This window comes from Malaclemys terrapin, chromosome 2 (genome assembly GCF_027887155.1).
Source record: "Malaclemys terrapin pileata isolate rMalTer1 chromosome 2, rMalTer1.hap1, whole genome shotgun sequence".
NCBI lineage: Eukaryota > Metazoa > Chordata > Testudines > Emydidae > Malaclemys > Malaclemys terrapin.
The window spans coordinates 89,022,719-89,049,945 of record NC_071506.1 but is presented as its reverse complement, the minus strand read 5'-3'; the positions used below and the strand labels follow the sequence as shown (position 1 = coordinate 89,049,945).

Sequence of the window (27,227 nt, the reverse complement as noted above, 5' to 3'; positions counted from 1 at the left end):
AACAAAATGGGTAACTTGCCTCTGTAAACTTGCTAGTCAAAGATTATAACTGGCTTGAAGGATGGCATTGTCTATTGATGCAGAGGATGCAGCTCAGTTCTAATAGTATTCTGGGCACGAAAATTTCTAGAAAAAACAGGAAGTCTTGCAAGAAGCTAGAGTAAGTAGGCATTTATTTTTCTAGGTAGGTCTTTTTCTGTTTTCATTTCTAAATCAGGTTACTTTAAATTACACAACTCTTTTGACTGTCAGGTTTACCCAAGTCCATTTTACAGTCCTGTAAACATAATCATACATACCTGTTAACATTTGAATGAGAGAGAGAAAAGAAATACAGGCAGATAAGCATCTGTGTTTTACATAGTGTGACAAAGTTCCTCCTCTATCTTGGTGGGTCCTGCTCTTATTGGCGGATTTTCTTGTCTCAGAGATTCACCATGTGGGTTGGGGAACAGCCCAGAGACCTGCCCTTCTGGAAGAACCCACAGTCCAGGTCAATTGGGAGGTTTGGGGGGAACCTGGGCCCGCCCTCTACTCCAGGTTCCAGCCCAGGGCCCTGTGGACTGCAGCTGTCTATAGTGCCTCCTGTAACAGCTGCATGACAGCTACAGCTCCCTGGGCTACTTCCCCACGGCCTCCTCCAAACACCTTCCTTAGTGTCACCACAGGACCTTCCTCCTGGTGTCTGATAACGCTTGTGCTCCTCAGTCCTCCAGCAACACACCCTCTCACTCTCAGCTCCTCACACTCACACCACAAACTGAAGTGAGCTCCTTTTTAAACCCCAGGTGCCCTGATTAGCCTGCCTTAATTGATTCAAGCAGTTTCTTCTTAATTGGCTCCAGGTGTCCTAATTAGCCTGCCTGCCTTAACTGGTTCTAGCAGGTTCCTGATTACTCTAGTGCAGCCCCTGCTCTGGTCACTCAAGGAACAGAAAACTACTCATCCAGTGACCAGTATATTTGCCTTCTACCAGACTCCTGTACCCCACTGGTCTGGGTCTGTCACAATAGAAATAAACAATAGTGAATTTGTTTACAAAAGGTAAAGTTAAAAATGTGTTGATAAACATGTTTTTAATGACATATAAGCTATTGCAAATTCTTTCTGTATTTTTTTTGTGATGTTAAGAAAGGATAAACAGCATTTTATTATAATGTAATATTTTGCTTAAAATTTGATCAAAATGGGATTTATACATTGTTTTAACATTCCTTCTGTTAACATTTTTCTTTTATACTAGGGCACAGTAATAATTAGAGTTCTTGATTGGGGCCCTTAACTCACACTAGAGATAGAAATGAACCCAAAAATCAGATCAAAATCCCTCAAACTTGGGGGACATTTGGAGTGGAAGCACTAGATCTGAAAATTCTTGTAGTATTGGGGAAGTTAGGATGTAGATTTGACCTTCACACCTTGGATCCCTCTCTCTAAGATACAACCTTGAACTCTGAAGCTATTGGATGTAGATGTAAATTTTGCGGGGCTTAGTCCCATGCAAGTATGTCATAGACAGTGGCGTTCATTAATTCTCATTCATTTCTTGCCTCTTGCTGAGACTTCCAGCAAGTTAGCCAGTTGGTGTTTTTTGTGATGCTTAGCGCTGTCATCTACCTTGGCTGTACTACAAGCAAATTCCTTGGGTAGAAGATAGTGTCGAAGTGCAAAGAATTCTTAAAATGTATTAAACAGATTTTATATATAGTATTAATCTTTATCTAAATTTAGACAGGCTGCAGTGTAATGGAATGCTTACAAGGTAGCAGAAAAAAATATACTATTTGCCAGAAAGGAAGAAAGTAAATTTTTCTTTGGGGGGGAGGGAACAAAAAAGAAAACACTGGCAGCTACAGGATGATTTAAGCATTTTATTGGCATGGGTCCTACTTAGGAAGCATATTTAAGGCTCACTGAATGGAAGTAATCTTTTTTCAGGTTTTGTGCCAATGTATAATTATTGTAATCTGTGGATTAATGGTTTGCCATTGTATAAATATACAGTATAGAAAGTACGCCGCTATTAAATTTTATTCTAAATAAAATCCTTTCAAACTATTGTGTTCCCCTTTTCTTTATTCATAGCCTTTGTCTTGTAATCCACCACTCTAGAGATGACCAACCCTGTATTAGTGCTATTAACACAATCTTTGTATCTCTATTTATTCAAAACATATCAAACACCGTGCAAATTACAGCCTGGTTAAACAATCCTGCAGAGCAAGGGAAATGTCCAGAGAGAGACACACATCAAACAATTCAAGAGTCTCTTTGTATCTAAATGTTCCCAATGAGCTGTTCAAAACTATCCTGTACATACAGTCGTCACTTTACTTATGAGTTATCTCTGGGGTGGAATGCAGGAGATGTTTAACATTATTACAAGAGAGTTCCATATCTGTGTATATGTAAACACTTAATAGATAAGTAGATGGCACTCAAGAATATGTAACATAGTTACTAGGTTTTGTAGGATCAATGAAATTTGTTGTTGGGCAGTGAAAATGGCTTCCACTCTGCAGCTCTTTACATCAACTCTTAATACATGCAAAGATTACACAACAACTTAGAAGACTGTAATGTATAATGCTAGGGTTTTCAAAGGATCCTAAGGGATTTAGGATCCTAAGTCCCATTGACTTTCAGCATTAATTGGGTGCCTTAGCCTCCTTAGCACTTGATCCTACAATGTACACTCAGGCACAATGCAGCAAAAAAATTAAATGTGCTTGGCAGTAGTCCCATTCAGTGGGACAACTTGTGTACTTAAAGTTAGGTACATGCATAAGTGCTTTATTGGATTGGGCTAGAACTCATAGACTCATAGACATTAAGGTCAGAAGGGACCATTATGATCATCTGGTCTGACCCCCTGCATGCTGCAGGCCGCAAGACCCTTCCCTGGACTCTACCGTTGAAGTCCCCAATCCTGTGTTTTAGTGACTTCAATCGGCTGAGACCCTCCTGCTAGTGATCCCTGCCCCATGCTGCGGAGGAAGGCGAAAAACCTCCAGAGGCTCAGCCAATCTACCCTGGAGGAAAATTCCTTCCCGACCCCAAATATGGCGATCAGTAATACCCCGAGCATATAGGCAAGAGTCTCTAGCCTGACCCTTGTTGGCCATTATGCTGTTCATGTACCATTGCTTGGTTTTCCTTGGCTACTATGTTTTATCATTAAACCATTCCCTCCATAAACTCATCCAACTTAATCTTAAAACCAGACAGGTCCGTCGCCCCCACCGTTTCCCTCGGAAGGCCGTTCCAATATTTCACCCCTCTGATGGTCAGAAACCTTCGTCTAATTTCAAGCCTAAACTTCCCCCCGGCCAGTTTGTATCCATTCGTTCTCGTGTCCACATTAGTACTAAACTGGAATAATTCCTCTCCCTCCCTTGTATTAACCCCTCTGATATATTTAAACATAGCAATCATATCCCCCCTCAGCCTTCGCTTTGTCAGACTAAACAACCCAAGCTCCTCTAATCTCTTTTCATACGACAGGTTTTCCATTCCTCTGATCATCTTAGTCGCCCTTCTCTGCACCCGTTCCAGTTTGAGTTCATCTTTTTTAAACATGGGAGACCAGAACTGCACACAGTACTCCAAATGAGGTCTCACCAGCGCCTTATACAACGGAAGCAGGACCTCCCTATCTCTACTAGATATACCTCGCCTAATACATCCCAAGACCGCATTGGCTTTTTTCACCGCCACGTCACATTGCCGACTCATAGTCATCCTGCGGTCCACGAGGACCCCTAGGTCCTTCTCCTCTTCCGTTACTTCTAACCAATGCGTCCCCATCTTGTAACTAAAATTGTTATTATTCGTCCCCAAGTGCATCACCTTACACTTTTTACTATTAAATTTCATCCTATTTCTGATACTCCAATTCACAAGCTCATTCAAGTCTCCCTGCAGAGTATCCCTATCCTCCTCCGAGTTTGCAACTCCTCCCACCTTCGTATCATCCGCAAACTTTATCAGCCCACTCTTGCAATCGGTCCCGAGGTCAGTTATAAATAGATTAAATAAGATGGGTCCCAAAACCGAACCTTGAGGCACTCCACTAGTAACCTCCCTCCAACCCGACAATTCACCCTTTAATACGACCCGCTGCATTCTCCCCATTAACCAATTCCCTATCCACCTCAGCACCTTGATAAAATTATCTTAGTCTTTGTTTAGAACTGATATCTGATTAGTTCCTGCTTCTCCCGGGATCATCAGAATATAGACTAGAGGATCATAAAAGCAGAACATATTAGTGAATTCAAGAAAAGAATTGACAGGAACTTTGTAGCCAATAGTATTATTAACTATACCTACTAAAATAGATGGCTTTCCTGTCAAGCAGAAGGTGGATAAAGTAGGTAGGTCAAAGTTTATATTCTGTATTTAACCTTTTGTGTACATATGTATATGTATCTAATTTTAATACTTGTCATAAAAATGACAGATTTTCATGCAAAATTCAGTAACATTTTTGCTTTAAAAAGTGACAGAGTCCTGTGGCACCTTATAGACTAACAGACGTCTGTTAGTCTGTAAGGTGCCACAGGACTCTTTGTTGCTTTTTACAGATCCAGACTAACACGGCTACCCCTCTGATTTTTTTCTTTATACTTTCAATTGGCCGGAACCAAACTTCCAGTTTTTAGCACTGCTGAAACTTTGGGGGGAGGTGAACTCCAATTTTAAACATAGTGGTGAGAGACCTTTTTTTTTCTTTATTTTGCTTTCATTGTAAGGTTAAATGTGATATAGAGGCAGTGTGAGTCTCACTGGCAGCTGAAGTCTCACATCTGAAAAATCCTACTTAGAAGCTAGCCTAAAAACATTTTGCCTTCTGGAAAGGTTCTTCCCCACCCCCACCCCCTGTTCTATGTGTGCATTAGGTATGGGATTTTCAAAATTATTCATCTTTGGCCTAATTTTGCTCTCATTTGAGGTCAATGGCCAAATGCCCTTTGACTTCTATGGGAGGAGTGGTGAGCCAACACTAAGCACTTTAGAAAATCCCACCCATATTTCATAAGACACGTATAAAGCCATTCATTAGAAACCATTTCAGGAGATAATTATATATGAAACATTAACACCACATATTTTATATACTTTTACATATTAGCAAAGATTGCATAAATAGTGACTTATATTTGTTTGTTAATTCTGCTGTAACCAGGTAAAATACTTTTCTGTAAACATAAAAGTCTGATAATTCCCACACAAAAACTGTTAACAAGGAGCTAAAGTTGAAAGTGCAAATCAGTAATTTAGGGTAAAATGCAATACAGTGATGTTGTAGTTATCCTGAAACCAAGTGGTATAAACTCAGGAAAATCAGAATTAAGGTTAAATTTAAAAGAAATCCAATTGTAAGGTATAGGATTCCTCCAGTTAGGGCCCCCAAAACCCTTAACTGTTCTCTGTAATGACACCATGCAATAACCATATGATTATGATTAAAGAATTCTACTGTTTGTGGTCCCAGACGAAACTGATTTTTTTTAAACACTTTTGATTTTTCCCCCTTTCTCTCCCCTCTTGATGGTGTCATCACAGTTCACTGTACAGATACACTATTGACCCGGTCAGCTTGCTTTGCCACCCTATGAATACTAACTCTTTGCAGTTTTATATGGCACTTTTCAACATTAAAAGTTCAGTCTGACTTTTGCTATCTGTTAAGCCGTTAAAAGAAAAGGCGGGAGCATGGAAAATTCCTAGTATATTAACAGTCAGGCCAAGGTAGTGGCCTGCACTGTTCAGCACATCCATAAGAGGCTATGGTTTACAGAGTTGTGAGGCATGCCCATACAATAGCATGGCCAATAAGTGAACTTTCTTGAAACAGCTATTACTGGTTATTGGTCATCTTATCCTCTGTTTCCTTTGCAGTTTCTTAGGAAAAAGCCCTTGCTGGGTCATACAAATGCTAAAAGTTGTGATTGTATTTAATAGTGACTGTGACCCCAGTGTGGCAGTGCTGTCTCAAAGGAGGGTCATCAGAAGAGAACACATGTGGTACAATGCTGATTACCCTCTAAATCAGGGATCGGCAACCTTTCAGCAGTGGTGTGCCGAATCTTCATTTATTCACTCTAATTTAAGGTTTCACGTGCCAGTAATACATTTGAACGTTTTTAGAAGGTCTCTTTCTATAAGTCTAAAATATATAACTAAACTATTGTTGTATGTAAAGTAAATAGGTTTTTACAATGTTTAAGAAGCTTCATTTAAAATTAAATTAATATGCAGAGTCCCCCGGACCGGAGGCCAGGACCCAGGCAGTGTGAGTGCCACTGAAAAGCAGCTAGCCTGCTGCCTTTGGCACGTGTGGATAGGTTGCCTACCCCTGCTCTAAATATAACAGCATTTAGCACTTTATTCTCCAGTGAAAATGTTCTGAGTACCAAACGAGTGAGCACATTCCACCCTTGCAGACAATTGTGATGTAGACAGCCAAGAGATGCATATGTTTGTTGAGGGCAGGAGTCCCAGTTGGGCACATTCAAATGGTTATTTGTACTAAAGTTACATGCCTGTGGTTCAGGTGACATGTCATCATTAATCCAGCTCTTGGCTGGATTACCTTTGAAAAATACAAAATTGCTTCCTTGGCCATGTGTGGAGAGTTTTTGGCCCTGTTTAATCCAGTTTAGTTTTGCACGTGGGTTGGAGAGAAGGATTCTAATGAAGTCTCTGCATCCTGACCGGCTTTCCGCTGAATTGGTCAGTGGGGAAAACACCTATTCCCAGAAGTCTGCTAAACTTTCCAGTCCTAAAATTGTGGAGCAACTTACTAACGTAGTGCCTAGACATGTTGGGGTAAGTTTCCACAGATGTGTGCCAGGTTTTAGCCCCCCGGTCCCAGTGGGAATTGCATACCACTTGGAAAAGGTACCCATTTTTCTTAGTTTCTAGAGCCAGCTCTGGGCCAAATTCTGCCCTAACTTTTATAGATGTACCTCTGCTGAAACCTAAGAAATTACACTGATATAAATGAGATAAAAATCTAACTCTAAAGCTAGAAATCTCTATATTTTGTTTGATTTCACTTGTGGAAATATTCCAGGTTTGTCTTATATTTTGTTTAATTTATGGTACTTAGTGGATTCTTATTTGAGTCCACTATTGGCTGTTTTTATCCTACTTCCTCTATAAACTAGTGTAGTGCGGGTCACTAACAAATCTAGTAAACCGTATTCTATTTCATTCTCAACGTGGACTCTGGACTCATGGACTCTATATTAAACTATCATTGTGGCTTTCTACAGCATTTATACCCCTTTTTATGGAGCATACAACTTCCATTAAAGTCAATTGAGCTTTTACACAGAAGAACTGTGGATTAATTAAAACCGTTAAACTGCAGTTTAATTTAGGGATTGTCATTGTAAAAGTGGTTAATTGTGGATAAGTAAAGCATATTTGAGGACAAGAAAAATGTTCCCTATCTTATTTAAAACTGCTCTGTATTACCTCAGAATTTTAACTCCATCTGTCTCCTTTCAGAGCAGTTCAGTTCTACACATATGCAATTAACTTTTGTCATCTTTTTTTAGTTCTAAGTTTTGCATTAGAAAGAAAAAAATATATTTTAAATACAGTAAACCTGGTTTATCCAACCCCCCTAGAAAGTGAAATTCATCCCTTATTCAAATCTATCATTTGTTCATTGGCATAATTAATTTATTCAGTAATCCCCCAATTATCAGTGTCTATGTCAGATGATTAGGTGATAGAAATATTGAAAATTTTCTTCATTGAGTTAAGACTGATATCTGGAGATTCTAGATAATTTCTAAAAAAACATTTGAGGAAAATATTGTATGAGTTATAATCGAGGGTTCTTATAACTGAAGTGCCATATTTGAACATTTGTTATAATCGTGCTGTATACTGTGGTATGAGTGACAGAAACCCTCAAAGTAACATTCATAACTAGTGGGTGGTAACTGATTCTATTTAGAAACCTTTTCCATTTACCAGACTTTTACAACATTTCTATGCTTGGATAATTTTAAACACTGCTTTAACTCTTTTTGGAACTTCTCCCAACTATGTACATCTCAATATTGTGTCTTCTAGGACATACAGGACGGTTATTAAAATCCTTGTGTTTCATCAGTCTATCATTCCTGCTACTGCACATCATCTTCCAAATCACAATAAACAGCCTTGAAGCTGGAAACAATATTGAACCTGGTTTTAACTGTGAGTATCCTTTCTATCTTTGGTGTATTAACATAAAGAATGCAAGAATGCTTCGCTGGTATAAAAGAGAGTGGGGCTGATGGCTGGACTTCTTTACCAGTAAGGCTCTACCCAACTTTGTTAACCTTTGGCGTGCTGCAAAGCCCATCTTTTCCTTATGGGTCAAAGGTAGGTGGGAGGGGTTTATTATCAAATGTTTGTAATACTTCTATTGCTGTCAGGGTAGTGTTCTCAGTGGGACCATTATGTATTGTACTACATATGAATTTTATTTTTGAGAGTTAGACTGACTACCACTATCGTATTATGCCTTCTATGAAATTTTGTTGGACTTGCTTATTTAAGTAACTTAACCTTGAATCCAAACCTTGGATTCAAGGTTTACAACTCTAAATAACATGCTACTTTCTTCTTCTTCTCCAATATTATATAGGAAATAGCATTTTTAATATTTTATTTTTGTGGTAACATTAATTAAAAATAAATGATGTAACTTACTGTCTCTTCCTCTTTCAGAAAATATTCTTCAATAATTCAAATGTGAACACTGTTGTACAAATGTTGATTATCCAAAGATTTGAAATAAGATAAATGTAAACTCTAGATAGACTATTTATATTTGTCTTACAGTGCTTATGTTTGACATTTATAACTGGCAAGTTATCTTTGATAAATGCCCATTTAATTTATCATAGAATGTGCTACTACCACTCGAATAAACAGTAGTACCACAATTAAATACAAGACACCCGTAAATCTGAGCATCTGACTTAATACAAAGAAAGCCCCAGGAAACTCAGAATTAATGCTAACACTTCATCCTTCAGTCATACTATTTTTTAAAGAAAAGATACAATTGTGCACATCAACTGACAGTTTTAACTCTGACTTATAGGACTTTTGTCAGATATTTAAGGTTCTTGAAAGAAATTTTTGCATTTTCAAAATATAAAATGCATATAATTGATCCAGTGCTTTAGATAAGTTCCTTAGCCATAATAATTATTAAAGAAATAGAAATAGCAATTATAATTTATATGATCTATTATGGTTGCGTTCACCATGCTCTAGGGACTTTCCATATATGTAGATAAATAATTCTTGCCCCCACAATCTTTATAATCTTCATGGACAAGCAAAAAAGAGGGTGGGAGGAGAGAGAGAAAACGTACAGTCTTTTTTTTTTCTTTCTATAATTAGTATCAACTATGCCCAAATGGCCCTCAACCTAATGCCTTATTAGATTACTAGTTTCTTGCATATGTCACAGTATAAGTAAGTATTGGTGAGAGATTAGGAGGAGGACCTGGTATTGGTTTTATGGACTAATTCAGGCAGGATATTTCATTTAGAAAGGGGCATGGTAGTAAGCGCAAAGATGGTTGTGGCTGAAATGGATAAACGAGACTGTCAAGGCTGATAGTGTGGAGGAGAAATACTAAATATTATTTATTATTAAATAATGGCATCATAATATGCATGGTACTTACCAGAGAAGTGTCATTTTGGGACACTATCGTGGATCCTTAATTATACTTAAGCATGTAGCCCCAATGCAGTCATACAGTAGGGAATACTTATGCAAATAAGGGCAGGTCTTCACTACGGGGGGGGGTCGATTTAAGATACGCAAATTCAGCTACGCGAATAGCGTAGCTGAATTCGATGTATCGGAGCCGACTTACCCCGCTGTGAGGACGGCGGCAAAATCGACCTTTGCGGCTCCCCGTCAACGGCGCTTACTCCCACCTCCGCTGGTGGAGTAAGCTCGTCGATTCGGGGATCGATTGTCGCGTCCCGACGAGACACGATAACTTGATTCCCGAGAGATCGATTTCTACCCACCGATTCAGGCGGGTAGTGTAGACCTAGCCTAAGACTTTGCAAGATTGTGCATCGCTAGGGTGACCAGATGTCCCAATTGGAAAGGGATAGTCCTGTATTTAAGCCCTCCTGCAGGTGTCCTGACTTTTTTTCTTTAAAATGTGCAAATTGTCCTGTATTTTATGCATCTCCCCCATCAGTACTGGGTGGTCCTGCTACTGGTTGGATCCCTGCTTGCTAGCTGCCCACCCACTGGCGGTGAGTGGGGTGTCCAGTGGGCAGCGATGGGTGGTGGGTACGTGAGGCTGGTGGCGGGGTGAAGCTGCAGCATGCCGGGCCGGGCCGCTCTCCCTACCAGTCCGTCAGCACAGCCTCCACTCTGTGCTGGGTCTTGGCCAGCAGAACCCCGCCCCCCCATCCCGTTTCCAGATGGTGCTGGCTACAAGCTGCAGTGGCCAGTGAGTTGCTGGTAGGCGCCAGGCGGCGGCCAGTTACATGTAGCCTCTGCTGCCCACCCATCGGCCCTTTTACTTGCTCTCCCTCTCGCTGTCCTCTCCCTGCTTTGCTCCTTCATCCCCCTCAGCTCTGCTGCTCCTCCATATCACCCCCACTGCCCCCCAGTGGGGTGCGTCCCACTCCCAGCGCTGTGCGGAGAACCAGCCCCTGGTCGGAGCGCTCAGCTCACCAGCAGCCTGGCTGGCAGGCTCCTTCCTTCCCCCACTGCCTCTGGCTGGGCCAGCACCCTGGGAAAGCCTAAGACCTTCCGGCCCAGGGCACTGGCAAGGAGGAGCTAAGCCCTGCGTGTTCCAAAGCCTCACAAAGCACTGGCATGGGGCATCCTCTCCACCCCTCAGCTAAGCTCTGGAGTGGCTGAGGGGAGGTGGAGGAGTGATTTCCAGCCTATTCCTGCCCCTAACCTACAGACGGTGGGGGGAGGAGATGAGCTCTGCAAAGACGTGGGCCAGGTCATCCCTCCTCCCTCCCCCACCCCTCCACCCCCATAGCTGGAAGCAGTTTCCATCCCTTCTGTCCTGCACAGTGCTGAAATGCTGCTGTTGGCCACATTCTTGTGTGAACCCTGGCAGAAATCTGGGTAGGGGCTTGTGACTTCGCTTACACTACCTCCCCTCCCCCCCCACCTCCACACACACACATGCATTGCCTCAGGAAGATGCGGCGCCAGGTACCGGGAGAGGCAGGTTCATCCCAGTGTCCCAGCTAGGCATGGAAGGTGAACAGTGTTGGGCAGGAAGGACAAAGGGGTATGGGTGTGTGTGTGTGCCACCTCTCCCCTTGTGAGCCCTAAAGCCTTAAAGATAAGAAGGTAAATAAAAAGAATCCAGTTACATGGTATTTCTTCTTAATGGGGGCTCAGTCAACTTGATGTTAATTTGAACGTGTTTACTGCATACCCTGGCTTTGAGCTGCTGGGTAGTGTGAATTTCACTCAGAGTTTAAATAAATTAGAGCAAATGTTGCCCTCATTTAAATATAGAGAATATAAGTAATGTTATTTATTGACTATTTAAGGCAGAGAATGACCAGGGGTTTTCAGGAGAGCATTTCCCGTTAGGCTGAAAAAAGTGACACTGGGACAGGGGGAAGGAAGGGAGTGACAGCAGAAGAGGAAAGAAGAGAATGATAACATTGAATTATTTCAGTGTATAGTTTATTTGATATTTTTTAAGTATTCAGGTGTTCCTCAAAATGTGTAAATGACATGAAATTGCTTTCATGCTGTAGGAAAATGAAAACTAGGCCCCAGAACTCAATAGTTTGTACCTCAGAAATAAGTCTTAAGGTTCCATAGAATTCTTCAGGCCTCTTATATAATATTCAGAGTTAATGCCAACTTGAATTGGGGATGAGAGATGGGTAAACAGGTTTTGTAAATTCGTTTGATCCAGAGCCAATGTAGGTCAAGTTGTTAGCTCAGAGAATTTTTTTTCTCTCACTGCTGAGTTATTAAACCCCCTGAAAATACTTTCAGGGTTGGTAATAGAAACCCTTGCAAATCTTTTAAAAACTGGGGATAGTGCAAACTGTCATGTTTTAAAGGGCTAAAGTGATACAGTAACAGATTAACCAGTGAACTAAAACCCATCTCTTTAATCTTTTAAGTCTAGAAGCATATAGATTTTTGGCATCTGCAGAAGCAAAGTAGCAAATGTCAAACTGAAAAGTAAAAATTGTCTAGACATACAGAACTACTTTTTTTTTTTTATTTTTAATTCTGCTTTCTATCCAAGACATTTGTAAATCAAAATGAAATACTCCGGATGGCTTGGTTTTAGTACCAATAGATAGTGTTCCAGTTCAGGACCACCAAATATCAGCACACATACAGTTTCTTCATTTTGTTATTTTAACTACCTCACTCCCATTCAAAGCTCATACCCCTTAAGCACAGCTATGAAAATCCACAGCATCTTCTTGAGTCTTTAGGACAATGTTATTGTGGTAACATTAGCTATTGAATCACTGGAGGGCTCTTGTTTCCTTTGAATCCAGTGACTATCACCTGGCATAAGTAAAAAAAATTCTTTAAAAACTGCACTTTTAACTTTATACCAGATTTCTGGTTTGTTAAAGGCTGCATTGTGCAGGTTTGACATTTAATACTTCTGCTTTTTTAAAAATTATAGCTCATCTAGGTAAGAGAGGAAATAGATACAGCAGAAGTAAGGTCTGCAAACCTTCCCAAAATATCTGTTGTGCTGCCTATTAAAATATTTTTATTCTGTCAGAAATATACTCTTAAAATAAATATCAGCTAGGTTTCAATTATGTCATTACAAATAATATAGAATCTGGTTTTGATGTAGTAGTAATATAGGCACAGTAGTACTTTTTTTTTATAAATCATTTTTGTCAGTTTGTAACTGTTGAAATAGAATAATTATTATTAGATCAGTTGAACAACTTCTGGCCATAGAATCCATAATATTAGAAATTGAAGAGACATATTACCTTCGGTCCTAAAGTACATCCAGTAAATCCTGGCTCTGCAGGATTTCATTCCTACAGTATATTTTTGTGGTACTTCCACAAGTCCAGTTTTAAATGACTTAATCAATGGAGTTTCTACCACTGAGGCAGGCAGTAACATGAACTAAATGATATCACAGGTAAAAGAGTTTTCCTGGTACTCATTCTAAGTTTTCTTTTCTTTAAATTAATGCCATTATCTCCATCCCCTTATGCTGCCTTAAACAATTCATGTCTTGATGTTTGCATCCTTCTAACATCTGCAGATTGTTTCCACTCCAACGGTCTCCTCTTAATTATATGTTGGCCAATGCCATACCTTTTTAGTGCCTGATTCTGACACCTTTGCTCTCACTGGCTACTGCTGTACTCTGTGGTAAGTCTTGTTGACACCTTTATTCAGACTGAATAGTATCTTACTCCATGAGACATCCCACTGACAACACTGGCACTACTCACAGAGATAAGGTTTCTACTCAGTGTGAGTTAGAATACCAAAGTCTGAACTTCAACTATTCGAATTTTTCCTTATGAATCCTTATTTATCTACCTGATAAATCTGTAACAGATATTTTTACATATTTCTAAAGATTATACAAGTTATGGTTTAGTTTTATTCTGTATTATTTATGTTGTTATGTATGATGTTATATTTGCAGAGTGTGGAGTAAAATTTGATGTCAGGAGGAAGGATAGATTTATAGTTAAAGTATGGGATCTAGGTTCAGATCATGGCTCCGTCTCAGATTTCCTTTGTGACCCTGGGCAAGTCTCTCTCACTGTGCCTCAGTTTCCCTATCTGGAAAACATAGAACCATAGGACTGGAAGGGACCATGAGAGATCATCTAGTCCAGTCCCCTGCACTCATGGCAGGACTAAGTATTATCTAGACCATTCCTGACAGGTGTTTGTCTAACCTGCTCTTAAAAATCTCCAATGATGGAGATTCCACAACCTCCCTAGGCAATTTATTCCAGTAATTAACCACCCTGACAGTTAGGAAGTTTTTCCTAATGTCCAACCTAAACCTCCCTTGCAATTTAAGTCCATTGCTTCTTGTCCTATTCTCAGAGGTTAAGAACAATTTTTCTCCCTCCTCTTTGTAACAACCTTTTATGTATTTGGAAACTGTTATCATGTCCCCTCTGTCTTCTCCAAACTAAACAAACCCAGTTTTTTCAGTCTTCCCTCATCGGTCATGTTTTTTAGATGTTTAATCATTTTTGTTTCTCTTCTCTGGACTTTCTCCAATTTGTCCACATCTTTCCTGAAATGCGGTGCCCAGAACTGGACACAATATTCCAGTTAAGATCTAATCAGCGTGGAGTAGAGTGGAAGAATTACTTTTCATGTCTTGCTTACAACACTCCTGCTAATACATCCCAGAATGATGTCTGCTTTTTTTTGCAACAGTGTTACACTGTTGACTCATATTTAGCTTGCAATCCACTATGTACCCCAGATCCCTTTCTGCAGTACTCCTTCCTAGGCACTCATTTCCCATTTTGTATGTTTGCAATTGATTGTTCCTTCCTAAGTGGAGTACTTTGCATGTGTTCTTCTTGAATTTCATCCTATTTACTTCAGACCATTTCTCGAGTTTGTCCAGATCATTTTGAATTATGCTATCCTCCAAAGCACTTGTAACCCCTCCCAGCTTGGTATTGTCTGCAAACTTTAGAAGTGTACTCTCTATGCCATTATCTAAATAATTGATGAAGATATTGTACAGAAACAGACCCAGAACTGATCCCTGCAGGACCCCACTCGTTATGCCCTTCCAGCTTGACTGCAAACCACTGATAACTACTCTCTGTGAATGGTTTTCCAACCAGTTATGCACCCACCTTATAATAGCTCTATCTAGGTTGTATTTCCCTAGTTTGTTTATGAGAAGGTAAGTCAAAAACATGGAGAGCTGGGAGAAAGGTCAGAATCTGGGGGGAGCATGTATCATTATAGCAGGGATAAGGGAGAGACAAGAGATAACAAGGGGAAGAGAAATCAAATCAGTATCTTAGATGTCTGTATATTAATGCAAGAAGTATGGGGAATAAGCAGGAAGAACTTGAAATGCTAGTTAATAAACACAACTATGACATAGTTGACATCCCAGAGACTTCATGGGATAATACACATGACTGGAATATTGGTATAGTAGGGTACAACTTGCTCAGGAAGGACAAGCAGGGAAAAAAGGGAGATGCCTTAAATATTAAAAATGTATATACTTGGACTGAGGTTGAGATGGAAATAGGAGACAGATTTGTTGAAAGTCTCTGGGTAAGGATAAAAGGTGTAAAAAACACGGGTGATGTCATGGTAGTGGTCTACTGCAGACCACCTAACAAGGAAGAAGGGGTGGATGGGACTTTTTTTAAACAAATAACAAAGCACAGGACTTAGTGGTGATGAGGGACTTCAACTACTCAGACATCTGTTGGGAAAATAATATAGCAGGGCACAGATTATCCAACAAGTTGTGGTGGGGAATGCAGGCATACAGTCACCCCTGATACAAGGGGGAGAGACAAGACTGTAGGACTATTGCCTGTACCAGAGAAGTTTTGAGAAACTGAGAGACAGCGAGATTGGAGACCATGGGGTTGGACAACTTGAGAGCCTGTATGACCCAGCTTGCCTAGCAGCAATGGTGGGTGTTTAAGCTGCTGCGGGAGAGGGCCCACAGACTGTCCAAACCAAGCACCAGGGGCAGGAGACTGGTGTCTGGGCATAGGGACACTTTAAGGGGAACGGAGGTCCCACCCGGAGAATGGAGAGGAGGAGCCCAAGAGAACCCCCACCCCGTGAAGCAAACACAGAGGCTGTGGTCATGTTGGGCATGTGGAGACAAATATTTTATTTCAGAAGGTGAAGAAAGCTACTAGTGGACAGGCTGTTCTAGATTTAATTTTGACACATAGGGAGGAACTGGTTGAGAATTTGAAGTGGACAGCAGCTTAGGTGAAAGTGGTCATGAAATGGTAGAGGTCGTGATTCTAAGGAACACAAGAGGGAAAACAGCACAATAAAGATAATGGATTTCAAGAAAGCAGACTTCAGCAAACTCAGGGAGTTGGTAGGTAAGATCCCGTGGTAAGCAAGTCTAAGGGGAAAAACAGTTCAAGAGGGTTGGCAGTTTTTCGAAGAGACACTATTACGGGCACAAGAGCAAACTATCTCACTGCATAGGAAAGATAGGAAGTATGGCAAGAGACCACCCTGGCTTAACCAGGAGATCTTCAATGATCTGAAACTCAAGAAGCTTACAGAAAGTGAAAACTTGGTCAAATTACAAACGATAAATATAAACATCACAAGTATACAAGGACAAAATTAGAAAAGGCTAAGCACAAAATGAGATTAAACTAGCTAAAGACACGAAGGGTACAAGAAAACATTCTACAAATATATTAGAAGCAAGAGGAAACCCAAGGACAGTGTAGACCTGTTATTCAATGGCGGGGGGGATGGGGAGGAACAGTAACAGAAAACCTGGAAATGGCAGAATTGCTAAATGGATTTTTTGTTTCAGACTTTGTTTTTCACCAAAAAAGTTAGGAGCAATTGGAAAACTAATTTAGTGAATGCCAGTGAAAATGAGGTAGAATCAGAGACTAAAACAGGAAAAGAACATGTTAAAAATTACTTAAGTTAGAGGTCTTCAGGTCACCAGCACCTGATAAAATGCATCCTAGAATACTCAAGGAGCTGACTGAGGAGATCTCTGCGCCATAAGCAATTATCTTTGAAAAGTCATGGAAGACTGGAGAGATTCCAAAGGCCTGGAAAAAGGCAAATATAGTGCCCATCAATAAAAAAGGGAAATAAGAACAACCTGGGGAATTACAGACCGGTCAGTTTAACTTCAGTACCCGGAAGATAATGGAGCAAATAATTAAGCAATCAATTTGCAAACATCTAGAATATAATAAGGTGATAAGTAACAGCATGGATTTGTCAAGAACAAATTGTGTCAAACCAACCTAATAGCTTTCTTTGACAGAGTAACAAGCTTTGTGGCTAGGGGGAAACTCATCAGATATTGCATAGCTTGTTATAGTGACTGTCAAATGAGTGCTTGTCACACCTGTGGCATTTTTTCCTTAAATTAAAGTGAAATATAATTTCTTAGGGAACTACTACAAAAGCATTTCATTTGCAGTACTACCAAAGTATATTTGATGTTTTGGTTTGTATTAGGAAGCAACCACATTTAGCATGAGTAAATTCAGTATCTCTGTTTATTGAATGTTCAAGCACAAAATCTATATCAGAACATTGATAGCAATGAGTCATTGCTTAGTTATGTCTTACTAGAAAGATTTTGTGTGTTTGACTACTGGAGATTGTATTGATTTTGATTTAATACTGCCTTTAAACTCCAGCATGTTTCTAGTTTGATTTATTATCTGCATGAAAAAATACTTTTACTTCCTTTGCTAAACAGATTGAGAATTAAAGGATCTCATTTCATGTTCATATTGCAGATGAGATAGTCAGACACATGCACATCTTCCAAATACCTCTGAGCATTTCCTTAAAACTTACTCTATCTATGAGCTCCTCCTAAGTGGCAGGGGTCAAGGATGTGTTCACATTATTCCAGGTAGTGCTGTCCTTAAGAAGATAACTCGTCTAGATTAAAGTTATAGCACCAGCCAATGAAGCTCTTTTGAATCTAACGTGTAACTGTATTTTCCAGAAATATTTTATCCACCAGGTTCAAAGGTAACAGTTACAAAAATACTTGGCCTGCTGATTAGTGTCTGAACAGCCCGATATTGGCTTGGCTCTTTTCTAGAAAAAATCTTTGCATTTGTCAGACAACAGAATTAGTACGTTTACCAGGTGAGAGAAGCAACACTCTTTTAACATTATGAAGAACACTAAAGCTTCAGAGTTTTGAGACTTTTAAACACATCCATCTTGTTTTGAATATATTGTTTATTTTCTCTTTTTGGAATATTCAAGATGAGCATTAAAGGAGTGGTGTATCTCTTTATTTCTTGGGAAGTCAACATTGAGCTATTCTATTCTATATAGGTAGCGCCCTACCAAATTCACGGCCATGAAAAACACATCATGGACCATGAAATCTGATATCCCCCTATGAAATCTGTTCTTTTGTGTGCTTTTACCCTATACTATACAGATTTCACAGGGGGAGACCATCATTTCTCAAATTGGGGGTCCTGACCTAAAAGGGAGTTGCAGGGGGGGTGGTCACAAGGTTATTTTGGGGAGGTCGCAGTATTGCCATCCTGACTTCTGCACTGCCATATATCCTGTCAGGAATCTTCTTGTACTGTTGTAATAGAAGATGAAAAGGATGCTGTCGAGCTGATCAAACTTTGGGGGCAAAGATACCGTACCTTTTAAAATGTTGTGATCTAAATGGGCTATGTCTTGCATATTATAAGGGCCAAATTCCATCCTGATTCTGTATGTAGAAATTCCATTACTTTTTATATAATTACTAGGATGTCTCACAAAAACTCGGGGTAAATATGGTCTGTAAATATGTATAAAAATGATTCCAAACATAGTCACCAAAAAGTTACCATTTTTTTAAACACCCACTTTTTCCTTAGAGACTAACAAATTTATTTGGGCATAAGCTTTCGTGGTCTAAAACCCACTTCATCGGATGCATGGAGTGGAAAATACAGAGGCAGGTATAAATACCCAGCACATGAAAAGATGGGAGTTGCCTTACCAAGTGGAGGGTCAGTGCTTATTGATTGGCTCATTAGCACTGACCCTCCACTTGGTAAGGCAACTCCCATCTTTTCATGTACTGTGTCTTTATACCTGCCTCTATTTTCCACTCCATGCATCTGATGAAATGGATTTTAGCCCATGAAAGCTTATGCCCAAATAAATTTGTTAGCCTCTAAGGTGCCACAAGGACTCCTTGTTGTTTTTGCTGATACAGACTAACATGGTTACCACTCTGAAACCTGTCACCACTTTTTCCTGTCAAACTTGTAAAATTTATTTGTAACATTATTTTGGAACCAAATTTTCCATTCCATGGGATTATCACCTGCATATGCTCTTAGCTTTCCACTACCGTATGAATTCCAAAGCCTCTCCCAGCAATTAGATTGTGAGCTCTTGCAGACAGGAACCATCTTTTTGTTCTATATAGGGCCTATCAACTTGGGTCCTGGTCCCTTGCTAGGGCTCCAAGGTATTGCCACGGTACAAATGAATAATAATAATATGGGATTCCTGCACTGCTTCTTGTCACCAAAGAATGTTCATATGTAACCATGAGAACAGCCCAGATCTTTGGGGAATGGAAACCTTCTTGTACTACCGATGAGAGCAAGAACAAACTGCAGAAATATGTGTAAAATAAGCACAGCAAATTCAAACTTGGCTTCTGTCTGAAGAGTTCATAGTTGAATATATCTTCATCTCTCTCCACCTGGCAACAACTGAATGAGGTCTGAAGACCCAAAATGAAGGACCCAAGGAATATCAGCAATGCAGGATGCTTTAAAATGATATAGAACCCTTTTTCATTTTCATAACATTTTCTATAACTCCAGTTTCATGGTGCAGCACTTCATAACTAAGTAATATACAGTGCTATGAAAGAAAGAACAATAAGTCTTTGCGGGAAGGAGGCAAATTTAGACCTAACGGATGGCCATCCTTTGAAATAAGGGATAGTTGTGAGGCATGGTTCTGTGATAGCAAATATAGTCAAGTATATAAGATAATGGAAGAGTGTATCATTGTTCAATAGAAGCATCAGCCATGTCTAAGTATAGTCAGTGTTTCCAAAAGTCTGTGGTTTATAGTTTAACTCCACTGATTATGCAGAGCTTATACTATATAAACCTTCAGCCATACTATGGTGTTGGAATGTATTTGTTAGACCAGACGAGATAACTTCATTGTAAATATAATTTGCTCTCTTAAAAGAAGTTAATTGTGTTCTGAATTAAGGGAGAATTATCTTCAACATTACTTCACCCATTATAAACAACTTTAAAAGGCCAGGAAATTTATGATGGGGGAAACAGAAGCTTCTAACATTGCTTTTTCAGCATATATAATAGATTATCTTTAATTTCTTGCTGACTGTTGCTGTGCAACAGCTCAGAAAGTGAATATTCATTGTATTTTTAGTCTTCCAGTAATGGCCAGTTTATTTGCTACCAGTCATGTGCTACTCCATGTACATCAAGTAGTATTTTAAATATTCATTTTCAGCTATTATATTTCATAAGTTCTGGAAAATGTATCTAATTCTTCTCTAATGCCTTTAGCGTTCTAGTTTGTATTGCTCCATTTCAAACACTTCATTCATGACAGTTTACTCTTTAAAAAATCCTTCTGTTCGTTATAGTGTGCAGAGGCATACCTTTTACTGACGGTAAAATATTCACCACTCGTGGTGAGCAGCATAATGTCCATTGCTCATGGGAAATTGACATCTGCCTGTGTTCATAAAAATTGTAATTAATTTCTTTGCTTGTGGGGGGAAGGTGGTGGCAGGGCCGGCTCTGGCTTTTTTGGCACCCCAGGCAAAAAAGCCTCCCACCACCACCAGCGGGGAGCGCAGCAGGGGAGGGCGCTGAGCCCGACCGGGGCCCCGCTCTCCCCGACCGGCCGGAGTGCCGGGAGAGGACGGCGAGCCAGCTGCGGCTCCGCTCTCCCCGGGTGAGCGCCGCCACCCTCCAGGTGCCGCCCCAAGCACATGCTTGGTAGGCTGGTGCCTGAAGTCGGCCCTGGGTGGTGGTTACACTGCATATTTTGAGTTTCTGTTGCATCAAAATTTATTCTCTTGGCCAAATTTACCTACAGTGCATCATGTCTTATGTGGTACTTTAGGTCTAATTTCTGTGACAAAGAACATGGCTTTATGGGGCAGCAATAATTATGAAATCATCTAATAATCTCCAGTTGCGATAATTCTAAAAATGAATCTTAAAGTAAAATTCTATAACTAAATTTGTATTATTTATTTGCACTGAAGCATAAATAAACACCCGAATGATGCTGCCCTCTGAAAAATCCTTAATATGAATCAGAGAATATAGAGGCTGAAGCTTTGATCTGCATTGGCGGAGATTGTGACTTGAGTAAATATATTAGCCATCTTTGGAACGCTGTCACAGGCTGGGATAAATGAAGAAGTGGGGGAGCTCCCGTTTATAAACACCCAGACAGCCAGTTAGCTGTAAAATCCCTTTTGGTGTCTATTCTCTGCTTGCTTTACCTGTAAAGGGTTAACAAGCCCACAGGTAAAAGAAAAGGAGTGGGCACCTGACCAAAAGAGCCAGTGGGAAGGCTAGAACTTTTAAATTTGGAAAAGAAACTTCCCCTTTGTCTGTTGTTCTCTGGGCTGCAGGGACGGAGCAGCAATGCTATAAGCAGGAATGCTATGTAAGGTTTGAACCAGGTATCAAAAAGTATTTTCCATACCTAGAAGAAATAATTTGGATAGGGAATGTTCTGTTATCAGGTTTATTTCTTATTTTGGCTTGTGGATCCCCTCTGTGCTAACCCCGGATGCTTTTCGTTGCTTGTAACCTTTAAGCTGAACCCCCAAGAAAGCTAGTTTTTTGGGTGGTTGATTTTTGGAATTGCTCTTTTAAAATCTAGCAAAAGCCTAAGTTCCAGATGTATTTTCTTTCTTTTTGTTTTTAATAAACTTTGCCTTTGCCTTTGCCTTTTTTTAAGAACAGGATTGGATTTTTGGTGTCCTAAGAGGTTGGTGCATATGTTGTTTGATTAGCCACAGCTAATTTCTTTTGTTTTCTTTCTCAGCTCTTCCCTGGAGGGGAGGAGGGTGAAAGGGCTTGAGGGTACCCCACAGGGAGGAATTCCCAAGTGTACCTTCCTGGGTTCAAAGGGATGTTTTTACATTTGGGTGATGGCAACGTTTACCAAGCCAAGGTCAGAGAGAAGCTGTAACCTTGGGAGTTTAATACAAGCCTGGAGTGACAAGTATTAATTTTTTTAATCCTTGCGGGCCCCCACTTCCTGCACTCGGAGTGACAGAGTGGGGATTCAGTCTTGACGCAGGCATTTTTCTAAAGTATATGGTCTTCAATGGATGGTGCATTGTTAGTCACTTAGTTTGAAATAAAGATTTTGTGGAAAAGTGGCCTCTTCCTGGCTCAGACTTTAGTGTTGCTTCAGTGATCTCTTGGGATCAAACAATTTTACCTTGTTCAAAAATTCATACTCTGTTTCACAATTTGGAGGCCTATCTTTGTTCAATTTCTGTGCTTTTCCTTTGACTGCCTCTTTGAACACCCCTAGAATTTCTTGTATCACAGGAAGAGGGAAACTCTATTCCTCTTCCATATTCAGGATTGATAACCTTTCTGGAACCGATTTTTTTATGTGTTTAAGAGAGATTTCTTCATCTTGTACACATCAAACTGGTATAACTCTCCTTAACTCACTACATGATGTTGCTCATATGGTGAGATACTCAGGAATGGATCATGATTTTTCAAGTTGAAGATTAATTTTTAGTAATGTTGTCAGGAACCATTGAGTAATAGATTTTTTCTGTGCCTGGGAAGCAGAATTAGAGTCTCTTGTTTATTACTGATGTCATCCTCTTCAAACTTTGCCATCCGCTTGGCATGAAACTTGGACTTGAGGTTGATGGATTTCCAAACATATTCCAATATCACACCCAAGGAAATACAGAGCAATTTCCCACAATCATTTTACAGTTCATATTCCAACTCTGTGATGTAATCTTGGGCAGTCATGTACAGTCTTACACAGTTGCAGTTAGAAGACTTTGTTACAAATCAGTTGGACTGCAGGCTGATAATCAATCTTTCATCTTATCATTGGGACTGCACTCATGGGTCAAACAGAATGTCTATTGTCTGCCTCTCACTCTACCCTCTTAAGTACAATAATGCATTAGCAAGCATAATGAACAAAACAATATCCCAGTTGTGATGGGGAAAACACTCATAAAACTGAATGTCAAAGAGGAAGGTGGAAAAGCAAAATGGTGAACAGAGAGAATCAAAACCAAACAGGACAGAATATTTGTCAGTTTATAAGGAGGCACCATCAGTGATTTATATGGTGCTTTGAAAAGATTATTATATAGTCATATGAACAGCAATCCAATCCCATATCCCCTGGTTATATGTTTAGTCTTTCTATCACTAATTACATTTCTATCATTTTTATATATCATTTAATTTCTATTGAATTAAAACCATAGCAGATATCGTACAGTATCTGCCGCTTTGAAAACCAATTCAATTTTAATAGTCCAACAGAATATATAGGGAGCAAAAGACTTAATGTAATACCATGATTTGATTAAACAATGTGCTCCAGTCAATTAAACAAAAATCTCTTCATCTTTTGAAGTTGTGGCATTTGGGTATACTCCCTCAGCTCATCATCCATGGGAAATAGTTCTACATCAGAATCTAAAAGAATGAGTTTTAGGGACATTTCACCACCAGCCTGGAGCAAAAACTCATGCCTTCCTACATGACTTACTATAGACTCCACTCTGAAGTGGTCAGATGAACTCAGCTGATCATGCTCCAAATGAGTACGAATACCTGCAGAAAGAGAAGAGATCCAAAAAGGCACAAAGTCAGTTTTTCTCTGTTACCCTGGTATGAATCCAGATCAACTCTATTTAATTCAATGGCACTACTCTGATATTACACCAGAACGATAGAGTGGAATGTTGCCCCAAATGATAACGCTGCTGTAGCCAATGAATCTTAACAGGAATCATGGGAGTTGCTACCATGATGTGTGTCTGTAATTTTCATCACCTTAATAAAGAGAACTAATAGTTATTTAGGATGGGAATTTCAGAGGAGCCTAACAAAGTTAGGTGCCCAAATCCATTGAAAAATCAGTAAGTTCGGTATGAGTTGCGTGTCCATCTCCCTTAGGCCCTTTTGCAAATCCCAGCATAAATAGGGATTAAACTGCTCACATTTTACTGCAGTGACACTGCACTGAAAATTACTGACTGAAATTACTAACAGTCATTGGTAACATGGGTCTGAACTTTTCTGTGACTCAATTAAATTTATTACTGTTGCTTTCAGTGAGGTATTCACTCACCAACACATTAAGAATTAATATATAGCTTAAATTTGTCACCTACCAGTGTAAGACAATAGATTTCATCAGTTCCTGCAGCTGCTATTGCAGATCCTTTTATTCTTTGCTATAGTTTAAAAAATATTCATCAACACCTTAGGGACAGGAACAGAAGAGAACTATGCAGCGGAAATATGATATCATGTTCTTATTGTTATCTAGAATGACACAGAATAGTTGTGGAAACCCATCTTTGACTTTTTCCAGATGTCTGTGGAACAGGATCAGCATTCTGGCTTTGTTTTAGGTAGATGTGTATTTGATGAACTTCCTTGCTTAGATATTTTCATAGATTACTTAGCCAACATTTCAGTGAGTATATGAAGGTTAATAAAAAGTTGTTTAAAAAAACCTCCCATAAAATACAGTGCGGGGGAAACAGATTTATTGTAGATGTTGTGTAATGTAACTTGTTGTAGGAATATGGCTGAGAGAATGTGGCAGCAATGAATGTGTTGTTTTATTCGCAAGCCTGTGCAGTTTAACTAACTGGAATATAAGTGCACCAACAAACATTTTAGTTGAGTCATTTGTTGAATGTAGCACGAGATTGTTAGAATACAGTAGGAGAAAATAACATGGGATCCAATCCTGCAACACTTACTCAGTACTAACTCAGGAAGTACTCCATTGGGCAAAATCCTGGCTCATGTTTATGTGGCAGTAAGAGGCTCTTTAAACTGGCTCTCAAGAAGTGATCCTGAGTGTTTATATATTAAACAAGTGCAGAGAAGACTCGATCTTCTTGCAGTTTGGTGCTGCATAACAGGGTACAGAGTTTATGTAAATAATCTCCCCTACTCCACATGAAATTCTTACTGAATCCTAACCCATTCCTCCTCCCTTTCCAGTTGAAGCAATGGAGGTTACTCATAGGGTTGTATTACCCCCAACTCTGCTCCCACATAGGGAAAAGTGTGTCTGAGATGGAGTCCCAACTCTCTGCCTATTGGTTAGGGGCTGGTGGTCACTCAGAGAACGTGTGTGTGTGTGTGTGTGTGTGTGTGTGTATTTATCCTTCTCCTACCCACACCTTCTCATGTCCACACCCTGGCCACCACTGACTAGGTGACTAGGGGAATCTTTTGCTCAATGGACTGTTCTCTCCTTGGTTAATAGCTCCATTTTGGAGATGTTGACCACAGAGGATATGATAACAAATGAGATGAGTTTTGTGGATGAGTATACTCAAAAGATAGGTGAGTAGCCATCTATAATCATTCCCTCTCCAATTATAAATTTTTTGTTTTTTCTTTATTTCCACCTTTTAACCTCATCTTTTATATTGCCTGTAATCTTGTCCATTTCCCTTATCTCTCCAAATCTTTGTAACCATATCTGTACAGTTGAATGGGCTGAATGTCTATTACATTTTTAAAATTCATCTTCCTATCTCTAATTATTTCTGCTGATATTAAAATACTTTGGCCAATTTTATGAAATTTGAATCTACTTGTTAAAGATGGATCAGTATTCAAATATCCTTCTTGTTTAGCTACCAATGGCTAACTTGATCTGCCTGGTACTTGAAATAGCACAGGTTTGTGTTCAGTATAAAATCACAGAAAGCTGCAATCACTGTAATGGATGAGGCCATTGGAGGAGAAGGAGGAGGGGGAGGAGGGAGAGCTCACCTGCGTGTGTGCACCTTGGTAGCCTTTTAAAAAGTGTTCTTTTCCACCCTCACCAGATCACCTTAGAACCGTTTCGTAAGTTTTTTTCTCTTATTTCTCTTTAAATATAGGTGAGAATAATATATCCCTAACAGCTAAGTATAAAGAAGTAGGTAAATGTGAAACAGTCACACAAGTGATGCTTCTTGGGCAAATGTGTTATGGACTTAGAAATGTTTTCATACCCTAGCTTAAAATATACTTCCCTTTTCCTGTTCTGTACACTCCTGGGACACTGGTTGCAGTATGAGAGAGCCCTAGTTCACAGCTATATTACCTTAGATCTTAGTTCCTCTTGTGCCACTGATACATTGGGCAGTCCAGTTCCTCCATGGATTACAGTCACTTTCTAGTTATGGTTCTTCTTCCCAGGTGAAGCGAGCACATTCAATATTCTCTGGTTTCAGAGTAGCAGCCGTGTTAGTCTGTATCCGCAAAAAGAAGAACAGGAGTACTTGTGGCACCTTAGAGACTAACAAATTTATTAGAGCATAAGCTTTCGTGGACTACAGCCCACTTCTTCGGATGCATATAGAATGGAACATATATTGAGGAGATATATATACACACATACAGAGAGCATAAACAGGTGGGAGTTGTCTTACCAACTCTGAGAGGCCAATTAATTAAGAGAAAAAAAACTTTTGAAGTGATAATCAAGCTAGCCCAGTACAGGCAGTTAAGAAGTGTGAGAATACTTACAAGGGGAGATAGATTCAATGTTTGTAATGGCTCAGCCATTCCCAGTCCTTATTCAAACCGGAGTTGATTGTGTCTAGTTTGCATATCAATTCTAGCTCAGCAGTCTCTCGTTGGAGTCTGTTTTTGAAGTTTTTCTGTTGTAATGTAGCCACCCGCAGGTCTGTCACTGAATGACCAGACAGGTTAAAGTGTTCTCCCACTGGTTTTTGAGTATTTTGATTCCTGATGTCAGATTTGTGTCCATTAATTCTTTTGCGGAGAGACTGTCCGATTTGGCCAATGTACATGGCAGAGGGGCATTGCTGGCACATGATGGCATATATCACATTGGTAGATGTGCAGGTGAACGAGCCCCTGATGGTATGGCTGATGTGATTAGGTCCTATGATGATGTCACTTGAATAGATATGTGGACAGAGTTGGCATCGGGGTTTGTTACAAGGATAGGTTCCTGGGTTAGTGGTTTTGTTCAGTGATGTGTGGTTGCTGGTGAGTATTTGCTTTAGGGGGGGGGGGTTGTCTGTAAGCGAGGACAGGTCTGTCTCCCAAGATCTGTGAGAGTAAAGGATCATCTTTCAGGATAGGTTGTAGATCTCTGATGATGCGCTGGAGAGGTTTTAGTTGGGGGTTGAAGGTGACAGCTAGTGGTGTTCTGTTGTTTTCTTTGTTGGGCCTGTCTT

At 39.8% G+C, this 27,227-nt stretch overlaps 1 protein-coding gene across 3 annotated transcripts in view; it reads left to right on the top strand.

Annotated features, from left to right (window-relative positions):
• PIEZO2 (piezo type mechanosensitive ion channel component 2) overlaps positions 1–27,227 on the top strand; it is a 429,456-nt gene that overhangs the window by 138,634 nt on the left and 263,595 nt on the right. For all 3 annotated transcript variants that reach the window (XM_054019895.1, XM_054019894.1, XM_054019896.1), the window contains exon 3: positions 8,098–8,223. In XM_054019895.1, coding sequence (XP_053875870.1) covers positions 8,098–8,223 — 126 coding nt within the window. The remainder of the gene's footprint in view (positions 1–8,097; positions 8,224–27,227) is intronic.